General features: G+C 41.8%; 1 protein-coding gene across 9 annotated transcripts in view; it reads left to right on the top strand.

Moving 5' to 3' along the window:
• The window catches only part of syngap1b (synaptic Ras GTPase activating protein 1b), a 126,256-nt gene that overhangs the window by 31,431 nt on the left and 70,828 nt on the right, over positions 1 to 23,997 (top strand). For all 9 annotated transcript variants that reach the window (XM_068569937.1, XM_068569942.1, XM_068569938.1 and 6 more), the window contains exon 3: positions 13,132 to 13,237. In XM_068569937.1, coding sequence (XP_068426038.1) covers positions 13,132 to 13,237 — 106 coding nt within the window. The remainder of the gene's footprint in view (positions 1 to 13,131; positions 13,238 to 23,997) is intronic.

Here is a 23,997-nt window from a genome sequence, read left to right as displayed (position 1 = left end):
TTTGGTAAACTCTCTTGAGTGCTCCTAAAATGCATTAACTTAGCTTTACGTGCAGTTGAAGAAAGATGGATTTCTCTCAGGGCCGTGGCATTATCTTCACACGATGGCAGCCGATGGCAAATCGGTTGCCTCCGACTAAGTTAGGCTGAATACTTGCCAGATCAGATGTGGTTTGATGTGCAGTTTCAGGAAGGTCACATCCAACAACCATCAGGCTCTTTGTGGATTTGGTGGATTTCTGGCTCATCAGAAATATGAGCAGGTTCTTGCTGTTGAAAAAAGAGGATTAACACTTGTAGTGTGAGTTAACAGAATGTACTGTACTAGATTTAAGCTTCAGGAATTAATGACAATAACACCCGAAGGCAGTGTGGACTTATTAATGCAAAGTATATCAGCTATTCTTTCATGAAGAAGGCTGGTGATATTCCTTAGTTGTCCTGTTGTCAGCAAATCCCATAAAAACACAAAAAGCAACTTATTCGACACAAAAAAAACAGCGTATTCCTCTGAGCCATAGACTTACAATGTTGTCCAAAAGCTATTAAAAATACATCAGTGAGCCAAACTGCTGCAATGGTTTACAAAGTACTTCATAACCAGCTTTGGGACTGTAATTTATTTTGAATCAATCCCACATACACCTTCTCAGTGCCATAACGACGCAACAGCATCCAATATGTATTAATCCGCAGCTGAAAATAGTCCCAAACACATGCGCTTGTCACTCTTCGTTAAACAGCTGAAAGTGCCCGGCAGTTTTAGAAAATTGCAATGCCTTAAAAAAAAAATGTATCAAACAATTTTCTTGTGACCCATTTAGTGAGATGAAGGTCTTCAGTAAGAATCAATGGGCTTGGTGCTGAGGTTCACAGACAGGGAAGATACATGTTTCCTTCCTCCTGCCCTGGCTTAGTTTTGAACAAACTGCATTGTGTTTGACAATACAGCAGCATGTAAATTATTCATCGATAAAAATAAACATTAAGGATAGCAGGTTCAAGGTTCTTCATGGTCAACGTCTCCATTTATGGTTTTATATAAATACTGAGTACTTATTTGCTCACTCATTCAAAAGAACATTAAAGTGCCAGTTGGAGCTTGGCTTCCATGTAGCTGGATGTTTTGTAATGAAAGCCGGCAGTCATCAGAGGAGTTGTATTTTTCAGCTGTTTTAACACTTTCTTAAAACATTCAGAGAGCTTCAGTGTATGAATGATCTTCTGCTGTTAAACCGGCACAATATTCTTGTTCAAGAAATGAGAAAGAGTTCCTTTTCAGTTATTTTCAGTCTGTGTTTCCTTAGTTGTTTTCATGGATGACTTGAAATGGGCACAGCTTTATGTTCATGTTGATTAACTTGACTATGTTTTGCTTCCAAGTTCTTCTGTGGATGAACCGAGCAGAGACTCGTGAGTAAAATCTCATCTTGCTCTCTTGGCCAGGAGAGGGTGCTGTTGCTCAATATTTTTTTTCTTCTACTTTGCAGCAAAATTGCTTCTGCACACAGAATTACACAGTTAAGGGCAAGACTGCTGATTCATAACCCACTTATAACGGCACCATGAGTGGACCAGAACAATGTCAAACCCACAGCCCAAAAAGTAGCAGCTCCGTCATCAGACCATGCACTGATATAGACTTTATATATATTTAAAGTCCTAAACTGTGGCACTTTATAGACGTACGATGGGGCATTTGGAAGTACAGTGTTTCATCTTACTTTGATTGTCTTCTAAAGTCACCGCCTCACTATTGGATGTAGCTGATGTACTCCGTTTATTATGATACAGTACGTAAAGCTTTTGATTTAAGCCCTGCACCGAGGCCTATTCCTACGCTCAGCTATGCGGGCGAGACAATAAACGAGTGCGTCTCCATGTGACCGGTCAAAGTGGACCGGCGACAACTTTACCGTTGCGCGCCGCGATCCCGATAAGAGGCCTGTGCTCGCTCTGGAGGGATTGAATGCAGAGCGCAGTTCAATTAATCACAGGCCTATGCCTGTCTAATTGTGCCAATAAAGCGGCAGCTGTGAATGGATGGGAGGCAGGTCTGACGTGCTGATAGCCGTCACCTCGGTGACGGCGAAAGGCGTTAAATATTCATGCCTGTCACTCACCTCATGCAGAGCTTCTCTCTCTCTCTCTCTCTCTCTCTCTCTCTCTCTCTCTCTCTCTCTCTCTCTCTCTCTCTCTCTCTCTCCTTCACACACACACACACACACACACACACACACACACACCCACACACACACACACACACACACACACACACACACACACAATTTATTTCCATTTTGTTTCAGATGGCTTCAGTGGCTCGGCACAAAAAAAGCAATCATACTGTACGTTTTCATAGCGGAGATTTGAAGAATCAGGAGAGGGACCTGGTTCCTTTTTCCCCCCACTGGTGCTGCTGCTTCCTGCACATTTTCATATCAGCCTTTTACCCTTGCTTTTCTGTTTGCATATATGCTTGGCACCTGAGGTCAACATCACCGGTCCGATCCCCTACTCTCTCTCTTTCTCTGCCATTTCTCTGCCTCCCCCAGGGTTCAATCCTGCCCTCCATCGATTCTTCACTCTCTCTCTCTCTCTCTCTCTCTCTCTCTCTCTCTCTCTCTCTCTCTCTATCTCTCTCTCTCTCTCTCTCTCTGTTGCCTCCTACCTTCGTCCTCTTTTTAATCTAATCCATCTGTTCCATCTCCTCTCCCTTCCCTCCTTATTCTGCCCAATCTCTCCCTCCCTCCTTCTGTCTCCATATTCATTGCTACCACACTTCCACTCCGTTTATCTCACCCTCACCTCAATTTCTCCCACTTTTTTTGCTCTCACCCTCTCTCTCTCTCTCTCTCTCTCTCTCTCTCTCTCTCTGGGGTGACTGGCAGGAGTCTTTGGCTCTCCCACAAGCCACCTGTCTCTGTGCTCCTCACAGCTCCATTCACGAGCTGTTATATTTTTTTGTTTTGTTTTATGAATGATGGCCATCAGGAAGAGGCGGGAGAGGCGTCGCTCCTGAGGAGCCGAGGTGTCGCTTCGGGGGAACAAGACTCCTCTGTTGCGTCTGAAATGTGTCACCGTGGAAAGCTCTGGGTGTGTTCAGTTCATTGAACTGCTCCCCAGTGATGGAGTGGAGGCACTTCACAAGGCTAGAATGGGACTATACCCTCACTGACTTGGCTCATTTTAATTGTGAAGGATAAACGATGTGTGACGAGACGAGTCGTCTGAGTGGCACGTTTTGACACTGTGCATCTGGGGCAAAATACCCTTGAAAGTAAAAAAAAACAAAAAACGCCTGTGAAATTAAAAAAAAAAGGCTGATTGAAAACACTTTGCCTATAATTACAGTGCCCTCTCCCGTTAGTTTCTTTTCTTGTCATTCAGCACTCGGAAGTGGACGTGACTTCAGTCCTATCTCTCTTGAGCTTCTGTGCCTTTGTGTGATTGGCAGACGATTCTTTACAGAAGATTCTCGGCATGACAAAAAAAATAGAAATGTGTCACAAAGCAGGCGAGCATGCAGCCTGAAGCAACAGGAAATGTTGCCTAGAGATACTCACATAATAAAACATATGTAGTTCAGTTGTAATATTTTAATTAGCTCTGAATGAGCAATTCAACACTGAAGACTTCAGAAAGGTACAGGGGTCAGGAATTAGATTTCATGATATCGTGGAGCTGTGTTTTCCGCCATTGCACATTTTCGTTTAGTATTCAGTACTCTTTGGCCTTATGTGTTTGATAGTATGCATTGTGGCTGCAGCAGGAAGAAGGAAGAGAAGTTTTGAGTGCAACTGAAACACTTTGCTTTCCTTCAGCTCCACTTGTGAGCATCTCTTGCTCTGGGTCTCATGTGGTTCATACACTGAATAGCTTTGGGCTGTTGGTCAAGACTTGGGCTTCATGAAACTGTCATAGGTATCATTCAGTGTCAGCATTAAATGATCACGGAAATAAATTGTGAGCTGCGGCCGTGGTGTTGTGTGTGAGAGCGGCAATTCACTGATTCATGATCAATTTAATTTAATAGATTGATACTGTAGATTAGTTTAGACATCTAACATGATAATAATAATAAAATATTTTAATTATTTTGACGTCTAACACATGAGAAGACATTTTTTTTTTAGGAATGTCAAATGTGTGAAATAAATCTGAGGAAATAAATCTGAGAAAATTCACTCTCATTTTCCTCACAGCTGAATCTCCCTGCAGGCTGCTCTGCTTGTTCTGTCCTGTAGGGGGAGCGAGAGGTCTGGCAGTGATGTCTGCCTGCCATCCTGTCCTCTTCCTCTTCCTCCTCCTGGTCCTCTTCCCATCTCACATTAATATGAGCTGACAGAGTTTCATACACCACCGCCACGCACCAGCGCCCTGTCCCTCAAGTCGTGTGTCCGGGGCTGCTCTAACCCCAACTGTGCCAGTGTTACGCAAGAAAAAACTGACCGGGGGCACAAGCCAGTGTTAGAAAAAGCTGAAGAATATTCACACTACAACACAGTGACAAGTGGCTGTATTGCTGTGGCAATTTAGAATAAATGGGATTGTTAATTACATTGCTTTCTTTTGTAAAAACAAAAAAACAAAACAAGCCTTTCTGTGAATGGTGGAGGTCCCATTCCTTGCTTTGATAGTGAATTTAAAAGCATTAGTGCATGAGCCGGTCTGCAAACACAGCACCTGGGTGGCTCCGGCCTGTATAGCTGCTGTTGTCGCATGAAGGGCAGCTCAGAGGTGGATAGTGTGTTTGCTCATGGCCCGAGGAACACGTTCAGGTTGCTGTCGCGTGGGAGTCAGAGGGATTCATTATGTGATGAATGTAGGTGGGCAGTGACTCTCGGAAGAGAAGAGAAAGGTTGATTGTTTTAGTGAGATGACTGACCTGAACCCTTGAGGCCATATTAACACAAAAAAGTCTTGATATTTGAGTAACTATTACATTTCCCCGTGTCTTTTTTTTTTTTAATAGTCACTCACTCAGAAATAAAACCTTTTTCCAAAAAGGTCATCTTGTACATACAAGGGTTTAAATGGCTTTTATCTCAGCGTTTCTGATTAATTTGCCTATCCCTGTGGATAGTTTACAGTTTCTTTTCTCCAATTCCTTGGAGGCACCTGGACAAAGAGGAAACGAGGCCTAATTTGTCTCCTGCCAACTTACCGGGAGACACTGCCAGATCTCGATGACCTTAAAAGCAAATCCTCTGCCATTTATCAGTTTTATTAAGAAGGATTGTTTTTGCCTAGATCTGCCTATGTGGTGTGTGGACACTTATGGGTGGTTTGAACTTTTCCGATGCACTTAGTATTCACAAGAAAACGTAATAAACCAACTCAAGTAACATTTACATTTTTAGTATCTATTTGATGGTCTCATTTATTAAAAAGCCCACAGTTAGTCCGACTGCAGAAAAGCAGGAATAGATATCACTTCTCTTTTTTTAAAACTGTAACTAAGTGACACTTAATCTTGCTCACTGTGCATTTCACCTGCATAATTCCTGCAGGTAAACAAAGCACACTCAGCTCACATTTTCAGTATAATGTGAGTTTCCTGCTTATTCACATCATATTATGCCGTTTTATGTGACATCAGCATTTTGTATATTTTCATACCAGTTAAAGAACAATATGGCATCGTCTGCGTGGAAAAAAAAATGACATGGTATTTTGGGTTTGTGCAACTTATTCAGCATCTCCTGGATAAAGATCCCAAGTTAAAGGCAAATACGACGAAAACAGTTATATTTGACTGTTCTATAGCCTTCAACAACACTTACATCTTCTGTATATCGCAATGCAAAATACATTTAAAATTGTGATCCCTAATATTCTTTAAAGGATAGCAAATTCTCATCCATGGACCAACATGTCAGCCCTATTGGCCTCTTCTCTGTGTGTGTGTGTGTGTGTGTGTGTGTGTGTGTGTGTGTGTGTGTGTGTATAATGTTGTGAGAAAGACCGCTGCGTGTTTACTGAACACTGTAGCCAGTGTCTGCGGTCAGGAGAAGGAAGAAAATCAGTCTGTGAAAGGATGTTACTGACAGTCTGAAGGACAAATCGTGCTTTTGGCCACCTATCATGCTGCACACTACTGTGTGTGTGTGTGTGTGTGTGTGTCTATGCTGAGGTGAATTTTTTGGAATTGCTTGTGAATGTGTGTGTTTTTGTGTTCGAGCCAGAGTTAGACAGCCAGCAATGTTTGATTTCTGCCCCGTTAAGAAATAATGGATTGCACAGTTTTCGCGCAATACACACATACACGCGCACGCACACACACACACACACACACACACACACACACACGCTCGCTATTTCATGCATTATTGCAGACACACATACAGTACACACTCACTGTGTTCTCTTTCTGTCTCACACAGACTTGTACTTCCTTTCACTCACGCGCACACACACACACACACACACACACACACACACACACACACACACACACACATACACACACACACACACACACACACATACAAACACAATCTCCCACCATATTCCCCTGCTCCTCACAGCTGGGCCTGAGGAAGCAGTAGTGACATATGGGCAAGCCAGCCTGCAGCATCGCTCAACTCAACCTGCCAAGCTGAACAAAAACAGCCTCCCTCTTCAGATCAATGGCACTCCCGTCCCTTTCCTTCCCTTTCCTTACCTTCCCTTCCTCTCCCTCCCTTCCTCTACCCCTGTCTCTTCCTCTCTGCCTCCCTTGTCCAATACCACCATCTCACCATCTATTCTCTTCCGTCTGTCGCGTACAATGAGGCACAGTTGTTTGTTCCTGACTGATATCTAACAAGCATGTATTTTTTTAATTTTCAAATTAAATCAAGTTAAATTTGAATCAGAAATGGATCGATTTCAGCCCTGCCCCTTTTAAAAGTTGTCATGGATGCTTAAATCCATCAGGGATACAATTTATGGTTCAAATTGGATTCAATTGATTGCTGCACCAGTAGAGTCAACAGTGCAGAACCTGAAGTGCAGCCGCAGATATTCTTCCACTCGTACTCATTCATGGTGGCGGAATTACGCTACCTGTACGCTACCTAACTAACTAGCTTGCTTATTTCACCATGCTTTTCTGCTGCACTTGTGACAGAAAATAAGCCGCACAAAGTTTTCAGCTGGCGAAAGCAATGTGCTTTTCACTGCTGTGACGAGAGTGTGTGAAAGAAGCATTAAGTTGTTACATTTTGTCATTTACTCCGGCTCTCTATGCTTCGTAAAGTGAGCCAGAAGGCTACTCCACTGCTCGTTTTCATGGTATCTGCAAAACCTCACCCCAGTGAGTCCACGACATGCCTTAAGCAGGTTAAGTTTATGCTGTATGTCTTTTAGTTTACATCGTCCACTACAGCGGTTGCGATGGCAATGGTACATATAAAATTGGCTGCCGCCCTGACCATCGAGATACACGGTTGTAATTTATTTTCGAGAGTGGAACCACGCTACAGTTTACCTCAGTTAGGAATTTGAGACACTGTCGTATTAAACACCAGATAAGAGACCGGAACTGAATCGGATAGGCACATATGTGTGACATTAGGTTAAATGTAAGAGATACACGATGTGCTGCATCCCATAATATCTCAAACTTTCTGAGAGCGATGATCCAACAAGTTCACCCGCTTCACGCAGTGTTTGACCAGGTGCATCGCCCCCTTCTCGGAGAGGCTTTTACAAGATTGGCTATTTGGAACCGGTAAAAACCACACTGTGTTCGAAATTAAATTGCTCCTTTAAAAATCTTTGTGTGAGGTGTAAGTGCGCCATCTGAAGTGTCCAAAAAGTCAGCGTGCCAGCCTAATGCTGTCTCTCAGTGGGGGCTGAGTGCAGGCCTGCCAGCTCCATGTGCCTACTCACGGCAACCCTAGCGCCGATTTTATGTCAGCTGCAGACCCCGTGACCTCTGATGACCACTCAAAGCCGGCCACACGCAGAGTTAAAATAGCCTCCAGGTGTCTTACCCCCCACTGGAAGCAGATGTAGGAGGCTTACCGGTGGTGAGGGAAGGACGGCATTCTGACTCCCTGTGTCAAGTCGTCTCTGCTGAATTGCACGGGGCACGGCAGTAACAAGGAGGACGAGTGGGCTTGTACATGTTCAAGTAGATGTGATTAAGGAAAATTACCATATTTAACTCCTTGTGATTGGGTAGTGCTGACATCTAGATGGCTTGTCAAGAATTTCACATTTTAGGAGTCATGGATATCAGATCATTTTAGCTATTAGTACACAGCTTACACACTACATATTTGCACCATTCCATTTTTATTCCAGTGCATGAAGATAAAGAGTTTCAGGGCTTGATCGGTATGGAAAATTGATAAACCTGTTCCTCCTCTTATCAAACATTTATTTTGTAACCTTCTCACAACTCGTACTGTAGATGAAACTAAACGCAGCCCATTTGTCTCTTCTGGATTCCATGGCAACAGCTGAAAATCTGGACGGAGAGAAGCATTTTAAACAGGAAGGCAATTCAGGCACTCCAATACACGAGTAACAAAGAGAAAAGAAATATTAAAAAGGTTTCATTACGGTGGCTAAATCATTTTGAAAAGAAGCCAACATGTTTCAACTGCTGCAGGACAAAATGGGTGTGGCCTCACCTATACAGTGGCAGCAAGCAGTGGGAGGCAATCAAATGCCCAAGATGTTAATATGACGAAATACGGGAAAACAGGAAAGCCTTTACAGAGAACAGAAGAAAGATACTACAGAAAATGTGAGGTCTAAAACCTCATTTGGTCCAGGATATTTTAACACATCAATCAATGAATCCAAAACGCTTCGCTTTCTGTATCGTGTCCCTCCCGCTGATCAAAGGTTTAATGTGTTCAATGCCCTCATTGCACAATAATTATCAGCATTGTCACACTCACTAAAGGGTCTAGCCGTGGGGTAATCTCCATTCCTAATTCTAATGGCTTTGTAATGCCATGAATATGCCATTGAATGTCACAAAGCTAATGATTCCTCACTGTGCAGAGAAGACCGCATTAAAGATTTGGTCGGGGGGGAATACAGAAGCCTAACCGACATTAACTGGATATGTTAAAGGTGCTAACGGTAAAAACGGCACTAACGATGCAAAGAATGGCAACAGTGCTGACAGAGCTAACGGTTGTACATGGCTCAAGGAGTGCGGGTGGAATTACGACTTACGAGGCGCTACACAAACGTTGAAATGCAACAAGTCCTGCTCCGAGCGTGGTATGTGTAATCCAGCTCTGTGTCACGGCTCTTTTCAACATCGCACATGACAAAAATACTTCCACAAAAGATACGTCTGGATTACGGCTCCTCTTGATAGCCCCTTGGCCATTGAGATGCCCTTTCAGGAATTGGGATGTCTGTCCTTCAAGATGGAGCGCTCAGATCAATTTCCTGGTCACAAGCTGGAGGATCAAGGAGGCCCGTGGAGAGCCCAGAGCGTCAGAGCACATTGCTCAGTCAGGCATTATGGAACAACTTTGGTTAATATGTATATTTAGAAACACCATGAAGCCACATGGCAGCAGTGCGCCTCTTTGGCTTTATATGGGTTCCCGATCAATAAAGGCCTGGTTGATAGTGAGGTTAATTCAGGTCTACTGTTACTCATTGGCACTAAAGCATATTCAATTAGTCTAACAGAGAGCTCGGCCACTCTCCGCTGCTGTTTCTTACATTAATCTGGCAGAGAGAATTAAAAGAGGTTTAGAGAAAAGCTCGGGACAATGACAAGACTGGGATTGAAATTGAAGCAAGATGCAAGAAGAAGACTTGAATATAGATGGGTGTCTTTTTAGGGTTTCATTCCCAAGTAAAGGGCGTCATGGATCTGCGGCGATGTCGGCAACCCAACTGACCCGTCTTGTAACACGGACTAAGGAGTCTAACGCATGCGCGAGACACACCTTGCACCTTGCTCACGGCGTCTCCTTTTTTTTTCCTCGCAGCACTCATTGAAGGCCTACGTCTGAATCCCACGGCCCGCCACTGACTAATATTAATATAGCATATGTATCCTATTTTGACCTTGAGTGTTAGCCCAATGGAAATTCTGACCTGCTCTCTGAACTGTATGAAAAGTGAGAAGATTTTGTGATTTGTGTAGATATTTAATTCAAGATCAAAGTAGAGGGCGCAGATAAAATAACTTGATAAATGACCAAACCTCTCCCAGTGTAATTGCCCCCAACAAAAGGGAAACTCAACAAAAGCCCTCTGTGCATTCTCACACTGGACTCATAAAGAATGGATGCTGCTTAATATATTTTTCATCAAGCCGTTTGTACTGTAATCACATCACAACAAACAATATGCTGGTTCCAAGAAAGCACTGCATTACAAAGTCGTTTTGTGCACTTTGGTTCCACAAGCAGCAAAGTGGAGAGTAATCATGTCAGCAGTTGATTTATGGTGCGCGTCCGTGATTAAGTTGGATATAGAGACAGATATGAAACGCAATCCTGATGCTGAGTCGTGAAGTATCTTTCTGCTTTGTCGGTCTGACTGGATTACGTGTGCGGTTGCGTGTTCATGTGTCCGATGTGATCAGTGACTTGAAGTGGAGCAGCGTCTGCATCAAAATTTGATGTGCCAACGCTCACTTTAATGGCCACACATCTGCACGTTCCAAAATAAAAAGTAGTAAAATGCAGACCCGCGCAAACCAAAATAAACCTGCACTCCAGCGTGTTTCCCTCCGAACTGAAGCCGCTTTAGAGTGAGTGGCACTCTGCTGTCTTGTGGGACATATGGCTCTATGGCTCAGTGTGACCTGCCAGTGTCCTTCACTGTTGTTGGCATCGCTCCCAAAGCCCCCCCAGACTGCACTATCTTGCGCTGCTCTCCGCAGTTAGCCCCACCTTCTAACACTGCTTTCTTTGTGTTCTCACCGGCTCTTTTATGTCCCGATCTTGTGATCCTGTCAGACGCCAGTCTCCATGGGACTCACTCTGTGGCACAGCAGGACTGTATCAGAACACAAACAAGGCCGCTGTCGTTTCAACAAACTCCTTCACTTGTGTCAATAAGGACACGTAGAGGACAGTGGCTGCAATTCTTTTCCAGAGGATTGAACCTATATGTTTGAAAATAATCACTATAAATACATTGTTCTGCATTTGTTAAAGCTGCAATAATTAGCTTTTTTGGTCCACTTGGATGCAGAAGAGCAAACAACAAGCTGTAAAATACATCCTTTATACACCTTTATAGCCTTTTAGCTTCTTATCAAACCAGTTTTCTGCAGCTGCATCAGGCAACTGCTTACCACAAGCAGGACCAGATAAACCCATCTGTACCCGACCGGCGCAGCACAATACGGCAGCAAACAAGATGGTGAAGAAATGGATGTGTCCCAATTTAAAGGCCCAGATATCTTTTTAGGGATGCATCGGTCACGACTTTTCCGGTCACAATGGCGATATCTGGGTTTTGGTTATCCGCCAACACAGAGTACAGATCACATACCGGTGTTTAATTGATAAACTGCATGCCTCACCGTGTGGAAGGGACTGGGATCTTTTTTTTTTTTTTTTTTTTACTAATAAAGGAAACTTCAGGCCTGACTTAAACATCTTTCCTGACTATGAGACACAAAATGTGGCCAATAAATGCAGAACTGTACTGACTTGTTACTTATTGAAATAATGGTAACATTTTCCCCATCTAGCAATTTGAGTCAGTATCAAACAGATATCTAATATTATCTGTATTGGTGCATTTCTAATATTTTACTCAAAGTTGGTGGAGACTAAAATACAGCTAAAAGGTTTATTACTCAGACATGGAGCAATATCTAGATGCATATTGTCAATGCTTTAGCTGCAGCCACTTTATAAAGTGACAATACACTTCATGGCCTCTTTACTAGGCACACATAAGCAATCTATCGCAATCCAGTGCAACAGCTATGCCACAAATTCTACATTTACAAAGCTTATGATAATAATCAAGAAGCTTATCTTGTCGTTTGTGGTGGCATTGCACTATATTGAAATGTGTTTCTAATTTTGTTTGCCATTGCTTTTAAATTCGGTGTACAAAACTCTTAATGTAATGGGTTAGTCCAGCACGCTACAACCTCAATCAAAACCCTACAGTTAAAAGAATACTATTTGTTGGCAGAGCTGCTCTGTTGCAATGCATTTTACAAGTTGGCTTAATAAAGTGGTCACTAAGTGCACTCAGTATATTAGCTACACCTAGCGAAAACAAACATGCTCCAATACATCAGCTTTCAACCATCAATCACATCAAAGTGTGTTATTTCGAAAGAACACATCCTCATGGATTTCTGCAGTGTTTTATTTATTTATTTATTTTTTATTCCGTTGTATTTCTTGGTGTTCTGGGGCCCAGTGCCAACAAAGCACCTGCTTCGGTGTTCGGTCAAGATTTATCACTCTGTACTTTACAGTATATGCTGTATATCTTCTGTGTGTAACTGTTTTACCAGTGTTTCTGATTAGTGTGGCATATTCTGACATTTATTTTCCCTCAAGTCCCAATTTTTATGAATTCAGGGGCTGTGGGGCCAAATGCAGCGGAGCTGTGAAATGTGGGTTTATTTTTCTATAGATATTTTCTTTTTTCTATTCTATTTTCTCTCGATTTTTAGTTCCTTCAGATGAGACATAATGAATCATACAATGAACTGAACCCGCTTCTTCTCTCACCAGACGAGCCATTCTTGCATTTACTTTTGTTTCAATGAGGTTTTACAACTTTAAAGATTACCATAAAACTGTTCAACCATAGATATATTTATGAATTTGATGTACTCAGTTGCTGTTGGCAGTTGCTTTAATCGAAGGTTCATATGTTCATTCACAATTGTGGCTTCCTTGCTGGCACCTATTGTGCATCTCTTTAGCATCTGTTTATCAGCTATTTTAATATTTTCAATCTATTCCCTTTGCTTTCTGACCATGAAATGCTGAAAGAGTAATTCAGCCACAGCTGTTTTTAGAATGATTAGTCAGACAGTATTGCGGTTAATTCTCAAAGACAAAGAGAAGTACAAACAATGTTCAGTTTCACTTGTGTGTTCATCCGTAGGACCTCAACAGTGTGTGTCTGTGTACTAACCTTGTGCTCTCTCTCTCTCTCTCTCTCCGTGCAGGTTCACCCTTTGCTGATGCGTGAGAGGCGCTCAGAGTCTCACAGGAACAAGCTACTGCGGCGGACAGTCAGCGTTCCTGTTGAGGGCCGGCACCATCCCGAGATGGGTGAGCAGACAGATACTCTTGTTCTGAAATATTCTAATTGAGGTTTTAGGGAAGTTCCCCCCCCCAAAAAAAGTTTTCATTTATTTCTTGTATTACTTTAAAACTTTTGTGTGATGGACTTCATGAAATTTTTTTTGCTTTTAATTTAATTTTAACTTCTCAATCTTGTCCATTTTGGTTTTAAGAAAGAAAAAAAAACATTATCACCTGTATTACTTTAAGTTAGCCTGCTTATAATAATGGGATAGTTGCATAGCAACGACAGGGATATAACGATCCTTGCATCCTTTGAGCCGTTGTGTCACGAGCATCACACACTCACAGCGGCACTCTGCATCTGAGCGGAAATAAAAGCATCCCGTCAGAACGGGCTTAAGGCAGCTGTTTTCCTTCCACCACATTTCTGCCTTGCTATTCTGACGTTGGGTGATTTATCTGTCATCTTGCTTTGAAATGAAATTCCTGTATTGATACCTTGATGATCGTGCACATATGTTGAACTCTGTCTCTTTATTTCTCTATCGAGAAGTTTTATTTTCTCACTCTTTTCTTTTTTTTCCTTCTCCTCTCATGCTTTTATATCTCTGCACACTCTGCTTGGACTCAGTGAAACTAAGCCTCTGATAGCCGCCTCTGTTTATTTTGCTTGTCTCAGTCTCTCCGGACCTATCGACAAATATCCCGCTCAGGTTTCCCCTCTTTCTCCACCCTCCACCTCTCCGTCTCACTCGGCTATTTTAAGGGCCTCCCCTGCGACGTCCATTTCGACTATGAATCTGCCGCAACAGTTGTGCTGATTCAACTGGATACATCTTTCCCCCAGTTTTCAAATGAGTTGCTCTTTGACCTCGAAGCAGTCAAGCCCTGACACGTCAGTTGACTTGGTCCCACCAAGCTGTGAAATGTGCTGAGGCAGCAATACCGGTTCATGTTGCCCAGGCGTATTGTCAACATATTCACGTATGTTAGTCTGCAGCGCTAGGGGCCACGATGCACTGACACCATTGTGGACCATCTGTGGTCACTAGTGCGCCACAGGCAAGTGGTAATTATTAGATCAAGGTTGCCGTAAGGCCACAGTCGGAGATTACGTCTACAGGGAGCCACATGACCTATTTCATAAAGATTCCCTGATGCATAGTGTTGAGCCTACCAAGGTTCAGCTCTAAACCGCTAACACTTCATATCTCCCTTGTACAAAAAACAAACTCTGCATAGACCCTCGTTGTTTGCATTGGAAAGGACTGCACATGACTTCATGCTAAGCTAAGCTAACCTGCGGTAAACTGGCAGTAGGTGCACATTTACCGTACAGACATGGGAGTAATGCTGGTCTTCTGATCTAATTCTGGCCAGAAAGCAGAACGGTGTATTTCCCAAAATGTCGAACAACATCTTGAATCAATAAATATCTCTGTGGCTTGTGTAAGAAGAAAGCTGCATGCATGATCATTCACTATCCTTTGCAATAGCAGCAGCATATTTTATTACCACTCTCTGAGAGGAACATGCTGGGTGTCTCTGCTACAGTAGTGCGACACACAGGAGGACATCGCGCAAAGCATCATACAATAAGACAATTCCATACATTTCCATCATGGTTGGCTTTTTATTTTGACGTGAGCCCTTGATAATGTCAATGGAATTAGTATTAAAGCCATGCTCACAGTTCAAGGGTGAAGACAGGAATCAAACAATATGAATGTCAAGTGACCTAACAGGATGAGATGGAGCAGTGAGGCTGCTTTCTCTCTCAATGTTTTTATGAAGGTAATTTAATTCAATATGCATTCAGGGTTCATTCATATACCTCTAAACTGGGCATCCATTGAACACATTTGGAAACATTTAGGACCATTTATTCATTTTGAAAATAAGGAACGAGTTGCTTCTTTCACAAAATTGAAAGGCATGACCTTGCCATCTTCAGTGGATTCAAATTCTATCCGTTTACAATATTTTCATCTTCCGAAAGAAGATTAAACTGCTGCTGCCAAACACGCATCCATGTGTTTGTGACAACATTAATATATCAACCTTGATTCATTATTCATCAGAGGGGTAAAAGCTGCCTTTTACACAAGATATTGATGAATGGAGACATTTGACAACAATCCCAGCTGGAAGCTTGATGTAGTGACACAGTCAGATGGAAGATATCGGGCTCCATGTTCGATATGCGATTATGCCCCAAGAGGTTTTTCTCCTGTGTCATACAACACATCAAGCGCTGCAGACGCATTCATTTTCCTCTTCCTTTTTACTTTTCTTTACCTTTAAGCTTCCAAAAAAAGATTTTAAGTTAAGGAGTTAATTAAGACATAATGAAGGCATTTATTTTGCTATAATTACAGTGCAGCATAAGCACTTCATGCAAATATGAGGCTTAATTAACTTTTCATGATTGTGACAGTGGAAAATGACTTTTCCTAACTAGTTAAGAAAATAGTTCTTCTTGGGTTGGTTTTATGTTTTGTTACATACATTGTTGCAAAACGACTGCATTTGTACTTATTTTATAGCGTTACTACTGCACTTATGACTGATACAAATTCAATGTTACATTATGTTTCGGGTCAGATTTACAATGGACTCCATTGTATGGAGATAAGAGTCCAACTGATACTGGATTTCTAAACTGCTGATACTATTATTACTACTATTATATATATATATATATATATATATATATATATATATATATATATATATATATATATATATAGATATATATATATATATCTATATATATATATATATATATATATATATTCCCTCTATTATTGATAGTCTGATTTTTAAAACATTTTGTTAATGTGTGGCTGTTGACAGTAGTTTCTGATTCACGGAGAAATGTAAAAACCTTTCACTCTGATGTCAGCAAAATGAAACACTGTAATGCTCATTTGCATTATGAAAAATATGGTTTCAGAAAATGCGTAATACAAAAGATATTTGTGTGATTGTGAGTCTGGGCAAGATCCATGGTGATACCTATTGGTTAAAATGTTTCCCTGTTCACCTCTAGCAGTAACGTGGCCGACAATATTATGATGTAAGTATCTGCACGGCCGGATGTCAGTTGAGGACACATTTCCAGCTAATTTCCACAGCATATGAGATGAACAGTCCTTCATACTTTACTAACAGTTGTTGTAGTGAGATGCACGGTCGGCAAACAAAAAGAAAGTGTGTGTATTTGCCCCTTCTCTCCCTCATTAACCTCTGCAGAACGCAACGTGATAATCCCCATTAATGAATTTGCCATTTAATGTTTTGTGTTCAAATTGTAAATTGACTTCATCTATGTGTGCTCCGTTATTATAGGAACCTTATTATCTGAACGACTTAGCCGCAGGGAGAAAAAAAAGAAAAGAAAAAAGAACACAACATTACAACGCTGATTGGTTGAATTCTTTGGCTGAATAGTTTTGCAGCACCAGTGGTTTAAACATACGGGACTTCTCCTCAGTGTGTCCTTGTACATCTCACTTATTCCTTGAGCCATCTCAGCTTACCAGACAATTGTGATAAAACAGGCTCAGCAAAGCAATTGTGTGACCTTCATTCAACATCTTAACAGTGCATTTCAGCAGCGATGCTGCATTCTGGGCATCTTTTTCTTTCAGTGTCTGCTGAAAGAATGTATTCAAGATTTAGATATAAATAATACAGCATCAGCATGGATACTAGATTTTGAACCTCCTCCTAACCCTATACTGTCATTCTCCCCATCCTGCACTTTCTATTCCGTCTCACCACACAGCCTTGAACCTGTTTCCTCCCGGCTCCACAGTCCCGGCACCATCCCACTCCTCTCACCCACTCAACAAGGCTGGCTGCTCGTTCCAAAAAGAGAGGGATACAACAAAGACACAATAAAAATCAGAAAAGACACATCGCATGAGAAAACCAACGTGTTAGACTTTCCTGCTGTTGTTCGTGCTGAGACGAGCGTCATGAGTCATTCCGATCTGTCAGCTCAGGCAGACTTAAACAAAAGAATATAGATGATTTCTCTGAATTATTTTAGTGACTGTGTTTTAAGGCAAATTGTTCCTAATTTTTTCTAGTTAACAAGAAAAAAGCCACCACATTGAACCTGATAGCTTCCTCGGCTCATTTAAATATTTCCATTTTCTGTTTCCTAGAATACATGCGGACATAATAGATTAAGAGGTGGACATAGTCGTTGTGACGTCAGCCATTGGTTTGTGGACTACGGTTTCGAAGCCTTGAGTTTGTCAATTTGTCCATCACCATCTCAGTGTTCTTTGAAACCTGTGAATGAAGGTAACACTATATACGACTCTTATATCCACCTGTCAATCACAAGCATGCCAAGCCCTAAAGCACGCCCTGCTTTGTCATCTATTTTACACATATTTTTACCAGAATTTACTAAATTAACGTCATGCTCTATCGAAGAAAACAAAACTAGTGAATTAGACCATAAACACATCTTTACAATGTTTACTGAGGGAGTAAATCAAGAGAGAAATAGAGTAAATTCATAACAGAGGAGTCGCCCCCTGATGGCCAGTAGAGAGAATGCAAACGTAGGACACTTCCACATGGCTTTATTTTCAGAACCAGAGTTTGCCGCCTGGACATGGCAATATGTCAAATTGAGTCAAATCTTTGTTTTCCCCCAATGTGTAAAATGTGCACATTGTGTAAATCAAGTTATTACAAGAATTAAAAAGAGATTATTTCATCAGCTGCCTTGAGACGCGGCTGTGGTGGCTGCCTTTCTAGCTGTCTCAACTACGAGGAGGAGAAACTATGCACTCTAATATGAGCTCTTGATTTCAGTTTGTTGAAGAGGTATAATCTAATGAGAGGCTCAGTCTTGTCCTATCTGCAGGAAGGAGGGGGGGATTACGAGGGTTTCTGCCTGCAGATATCAGACCGGTGTCAAGAAGTACAAACAGCAGAAGCAGACGAATACGTTTGCAAACCTTTCTGTTCTATCTGCACAGGACAACCTGTATTTTGTCCTTCAAATATACACACCAATGACAGACAGTTTTTTTTATTCATTATTCTTGCTTCACATCCCAAATCTAATCATTGTTGTTTTACTAAAATTAGTCCCGCATAGCCAGGTGCTTCTCCACAGCGCCGTGTCGGCACCAAAGAAAGATCTCCACAGATGATCGTTCTGCTGTTGAGGGGAAGGCTTGTTTGTATTTCTTTAAAGTATTTCTTTAAAGTTGCAAAAGTCAGAGCATTGCTATAGAAGCCAACAACTATTTGCTGGTTTGTGAATTTTGCACAGCTGGGTTTATGGATGTTCTGCATGTCTTTTACCCCTCTGGTGATAGTCTTCACTGGGAAATGAAATATACAATCGTTACAGACTTGCTCGCCTATACGTGACTGTTTGATATGTTTAAGAATTGATGCAGTATCACTGTAAAGGTGCATGTGTTTGTAAGTGCACATGTGTCTGTGTGGAAGAAACAAGCTCTTCATCTTCAAAATGTGTTGCTTCTTTTGAGGTATTGCTTACAGGCAGGCAATACAAAATATCTGAAACTGACAACTTGATACAGAAGTGAATGAAATATGAGGGCAGGTATGAAAATGTAAGTCTACTCGTCCTGTGTCCCATTTGCCGGTTCACCAGCTTTGTCTGCAAACCTGACAGAAGACACAGCACGCAAGTCTGATTTTGATTTTGTATTTCTGTAGGCTCAGCAGTGATTTGGAGCACTTTGTCCCGGTTGACCTTTAAGCCTGAATTCTTAATGTGCAGTAAAATAACCCCAACCAGCAACATGTATAATTCTTTTCTTGTTCCATCAACACGAGCTAGCTGTTAACTGAGCCCGGTGCCGAGGAGTTTAATCGTCATTAGTGAAAGCTGGGAAGCTGTCAGGCTATAAGTATAGTAATTACATATTCAGATATTGAACAATCCCCTCCCTCCCCCAAAAAATGTATTTATTAAATAGGTCCAGGCAAAGCCCAAAAAAACATTTCGAAAGATATGTTACTTCCTTTTTACTGTAAAATATTTTTAATGTGCGTTATAACTGTATGATGAAGACAAGCTGGATAAAAAAATAATTTTCAGTCTATCGCTGTGTGATATAGAACAGCATAATTGGCTGCTTCGGTGGCTTGAGCTCAGTGATAAGAGTTCATTCACAGTGTTTTGACAAAAGAGGCGTTTTGCGCCCGTGTGAGCTGGAGTAGCTGTGTTACTGTGCAGGGTGACGCTTTATAAACCTTGTGATTCACTCCCAGGAGAAAGGGAGAATCTGGCCCTATGAAGCCCGGGCTTGTGTTTGGAGGTATTTGCTGAATCATCTGCCTGTCTTGCCTTTGGAACTGTGAATGAATACAAATGATCTGCTCCACTCTTGTGTTTGGCTTTTGATGGACATGGACCCAGAGGCCCCCTGCAAACAAGTGATGCACTTCACGAAGCAGCATATGCGCTGTGCTGGTTCGATGTATGGGCTGAGTGATACTGCACTTTGCTGAACTGCTTTATTTGTGCTGAATATTTTACTGAGTTGCATATTCTCTTGCAAACAGTGACTCATTATCAAACTGGAAGTCACAGAGTTTAGTCTTGGTAAATTGTTGGAATTCAACCTCAAAATTGTCATTTGAGTCATTCTCAGGAAGACTTAAACAAAAGAATATATATTATATAATTTAGTGTTTGTGTTTTTAGGCAAACGTTCTAAGGTAGTATCTTAGGTAGTTAACAAACAACAACAAAAACACCACATTGAACATTGCTTGGCTATACAAAGATCAACATTTTCTATTTCCGGGAATACATGCAGACATACAAGATCGTGCATAAGAAGTGGATGTAGATGTTGTGACGTCACGCATTGGTTTGTACGGTTTGGAAGCGTCGAGTTTGGCAATTTGTCCGTCACCGTCTTGGTGGTTTTGCAACCATTGAATGGAAATCACCACATTTGGCCTGTTGAGCAGTTGCGCCACGGAGACACACCGTATGCGGCTCTTGTAGCCACCTGTCAATCTCAAGCTAGTAATATCTGATCTTTATCTGCCATGAGGCTGTCATGTACGTTATTTGTCAAATAAAAATTTCAGGCAGCTCATTTCGCCACACAGCATGAAGACCCACTCGCACCAGAGAGGTGTTTGTGAGTATTATAAATGAATAAAGAGGCCTGTATAACATAATGTAATTTAGAATGTTTGATATAATACAGTATATAGTGGATGTCACACATTACTTTGATCTCATACTTGTGGGATAACGTCGGTAGATTTGCCTAAAACTCATGCACGTACAAAAGACATGCGTCCCACGAAACACATCAACTCAAGTGGAAATGAAGCCATGCATAACCTTTTCCAAGTCTTCGGTGAATAAAAAACTTTTTTCTCTACGGTATTTCTTTGCTGTGGAAAACCTTCCTAAAGAACTTTATTCACCTGAGCATCAAAGTACAAAACTCAGAATCGAATCCTGTGAAACAACACTTCTACGGCTTTATGTTCAAACATTCAAGGCCCTTCTGAGTTGAGACGAGAGAGTCGAGTGGACCGGAGATAGCAGTCCTCCTCCGGTGTTCGGGTGGGTGGTTACAGTCAGATGGAGCGATATGATCATCGTTTCTCTGACATTATTAGCAAACAGCTGAAGAAGAAGACTGAACCTTCCCAGCACCTGGCTGACAATCAGATCTCCTTCACTTCTTTCTTCAATGCGTTTTGCTCACAGCTGGCATTTTGAGATAATATGACAATCTTAACAACACCATGCTTTCATATTTTTATGCAAAGCGATATGTAAATGAGATGATTATGTAACATAATGAAATGTCTTTCTGTGTGATATTCCCCGTGGGCTGGTGTGATATAACGGACAGCCATATCATCATACCTTAACAACATGCAGAAAGAGAAAAATAGCAAGAGAGAGCCAGCGAGCCCGGCCTCGGTTTGAGTGACAGCTGGCCACCAGCTCAGCACACACGAGGGTTTTTAGCTTTCCAACGCCGCGGTTCTTAGTCAGCTTCAGGTGCGGTAGTCAGCTTACACACACAGACACTCAGAGCATCCTGCCGGCTCTCTCGTCCACGGGGATTGCATCTACCTGCCATGCACCAATGAGGGGATTTAAAGCCTCTCTGAAAGGGTCACTCACCGAATGCTACTTCTCCTTAAGGTGTTTGAAACAGAGGATTTCCGACCAGTCGGCTTGTTTTCGGTTTAATATGTTGATGCTGCAGTACACTATTAGTGTAAAGTATCCATATATCTATATAGTATCATATATAGTACCTGCATTAGTTAGTCTTTGTTCCAGGCATGTGTCTCGATGGCGTTGGCGCTGAGAAATGCTGACAGTTTCATTGCAGGACTTGGCTCATTGATCTCCACAGTATATCACTGATATGCAAGCTCGACAATCAATGAAGTGTTGATGAGCTACTCGGAAAATTCTCCACCAGGTGGGCTTGAAACCCCCAGGGGCTGTATTGCAGTTGCCAAGGGGAATGAGAAAACACAGAAAATGTGATTTGGTGAAAGAACGGAATCATCCATGTGTTCATCAGGAAAACGCTGATAGGTTTACAAATAAAAGAGCAAGCACTCCCAGCTAACACCACCTGCTGTGATAAAGACTTCGTTAGACAGCCTCAAAAAGTCAGACAGATTTATTTTGTAATTAGGAATTATAAGAGACATTTTGGGTACGTTCACTTTCGGTTTTTCCTTCAACATAGTTTTAAAAAATCTGGTTACACTGCCTGTTTACAAGCCGCTGCTCGTGTTTTATCACCCTGTCACACATGTGATGTTTTCAGATCTCAGCGGTTATTTTGGTGAGTGCAGTTTTATCATAACTGATAGAAAGTGTGGCCAAAAGTCTGAAAATAAGATCCAAGTGTAATAAACCAGAATGTGCCTTAATCTCCAGTTGTTGATGGAGACAAACAAAGCTATTCTTATATTCTTATTCTTATTCCGCAGTTTCTATTCTGCATATTTTTAGTTGTCATAAAAAAATGTTCTTGTGCACTATTTAAATGATCTACTGTATGGTACACAACCTAAAGTGCATGGAGCAAGTCCATTTAGGGCGCATCATAGGTGTGTTTTGGACTAAACGTGATTCAAACCAATCATTGCGCGATCCCCTTTTAAACGCCGTGTCCGTCTGCAATGTTCCAAATTTGTGAAGTGAGCCATTTTTCCCAGAGCTCCATTTGAATGCATGTGAGCTAATGCACCATTCACTTGTTTTAACTGAAGAGGCTGTGTGTAACAAGCAGAGTGAGTGCGAGTTGTGAATCTAAATAGATGAATCTTACTATCTAAATAAAGTGCCCTTTAAACAGCAGGAAAATACTGCGTCATTGACTTTAGACTGATTTTTGTTGTTGTTGCTTAATCGCTTTTTGCTGCCTCAAGATAGCAATGTGCCAAAAAAGTGTCTGACCACGCCTCATTTTAAGCAAACATGCCCCTGGGCACACCAAAGTGCTACCTATAAAACATGGGCACTGCACGTGAACTGCGTCGGGTGGGAGACAGGGCCTTTAATGACCCCTTGCAGTCAGACATTCGTCAAACCATCGCCTCATTTGACAATATCCCACCCCAACACTAACCCTGCGGGGTGGCATTACAAATTTCTTACACGTTGGCACACATTCCTCTGGGAAAATAAACAGCTTCATACAGCTGGTTAATGCCTTTAAACTCCCTCAGGAACTCCAACTAGTCACTCACCACTATCACCTCCATACAAGATGGCAGTCATTTTCTCACTGCAGTTTTCTTCTTCGTCACTTTTAGCAGAGTGCGTGTGCTCAGTGACAACCTGCTTCACACATTCACACCTGGCACATTCCCAAAACAAGCAGTCTTTTACTATTGGGCACTTCACAGCTCTTCGGGCAGAGTTTCGGGGTGAAGTGTTATGTTCAGACTCATCTCAAAAGCAGCTGCAGGTGGGAGCGTGTCTCTTTCGCTGCCCTACTTTTTACCCACATTTTCTTTTACTTTTCCACACATTCAAACCTGGAGTGCGCGTTGGCTTATTATGAGTGAGAGATCTAAGTGAATCTCATATCAAGTATGTGAAAAGGTCTGAAATGTGTACATTCAATATCGTACAGCCTCTCCACTGACACTTGTGTATCACTCCTGTCTGCATATTACCAACATTAGAAGCCATTCGTTCTTGCACAGTTTTATTCTCACATACAAGTGACATTTTTCATGGCAAGAGCTGTCGATGAGTTTCCTACATTTTGAATCGCAATATCTCTTTAATTTTCCTCATCAGAAGCTTAATCCAACACATGAAATTTTATGAAGGTTATTTAAGACTGGATGAAGCTGGCAGCCCGCTCTGCGGCTGACTCTCTGCTCTGCTCCTGCTGCTGCTGCAGCTTCGCTCCTCTCACGTTTGCTTTATCTCCCGTATGTTGCTTCAGCTCTTTGCTTTGCTTTTATGCACCTTTTTCCACACTCACATGGCACTGACTTTACTGATATCCACACACCACATGTTAATTACTTCAAGCGACTACGAGGACCTTTCATTTTGTGTTGAATTTGGCAGTCATTGTGGAACAATGCGGTAGTGTTTCTTAGCACCAGCGTCCCTTTGGAAAAGCGCTCATTTTACTGCATTATGGTCTGACAGTCTTGGCACAATCCAACCCAGGCACTGATGACAAGCACTAAAGATACTCATGTAAAAAAAAAGGCAATCTTCTCGCTGATGATCTTGTTTGCTTGTG

Source organism: Clinocottus analis, unplaced genomic scaffold, assembly GCF_023055335.1.
Source record: "Clinocottus analis isolate CAN_PGR_092001 unplaced genomic scaffold, fCliAna1.0.p SCAF_9, whole genome shotgun sequence".
Classification (NCBI taxonomy): domain Eukaryota; kingdom Metazoa; phylum Chordata; class Actinopteri; order Perciformes; family Cottidae; genus Clinocottus; species Clinocottus analis.
Note: the sequence above shows the minus strand (reverse complement) of the source record. Positions and strands in the feature narration are given on the sequence as shown.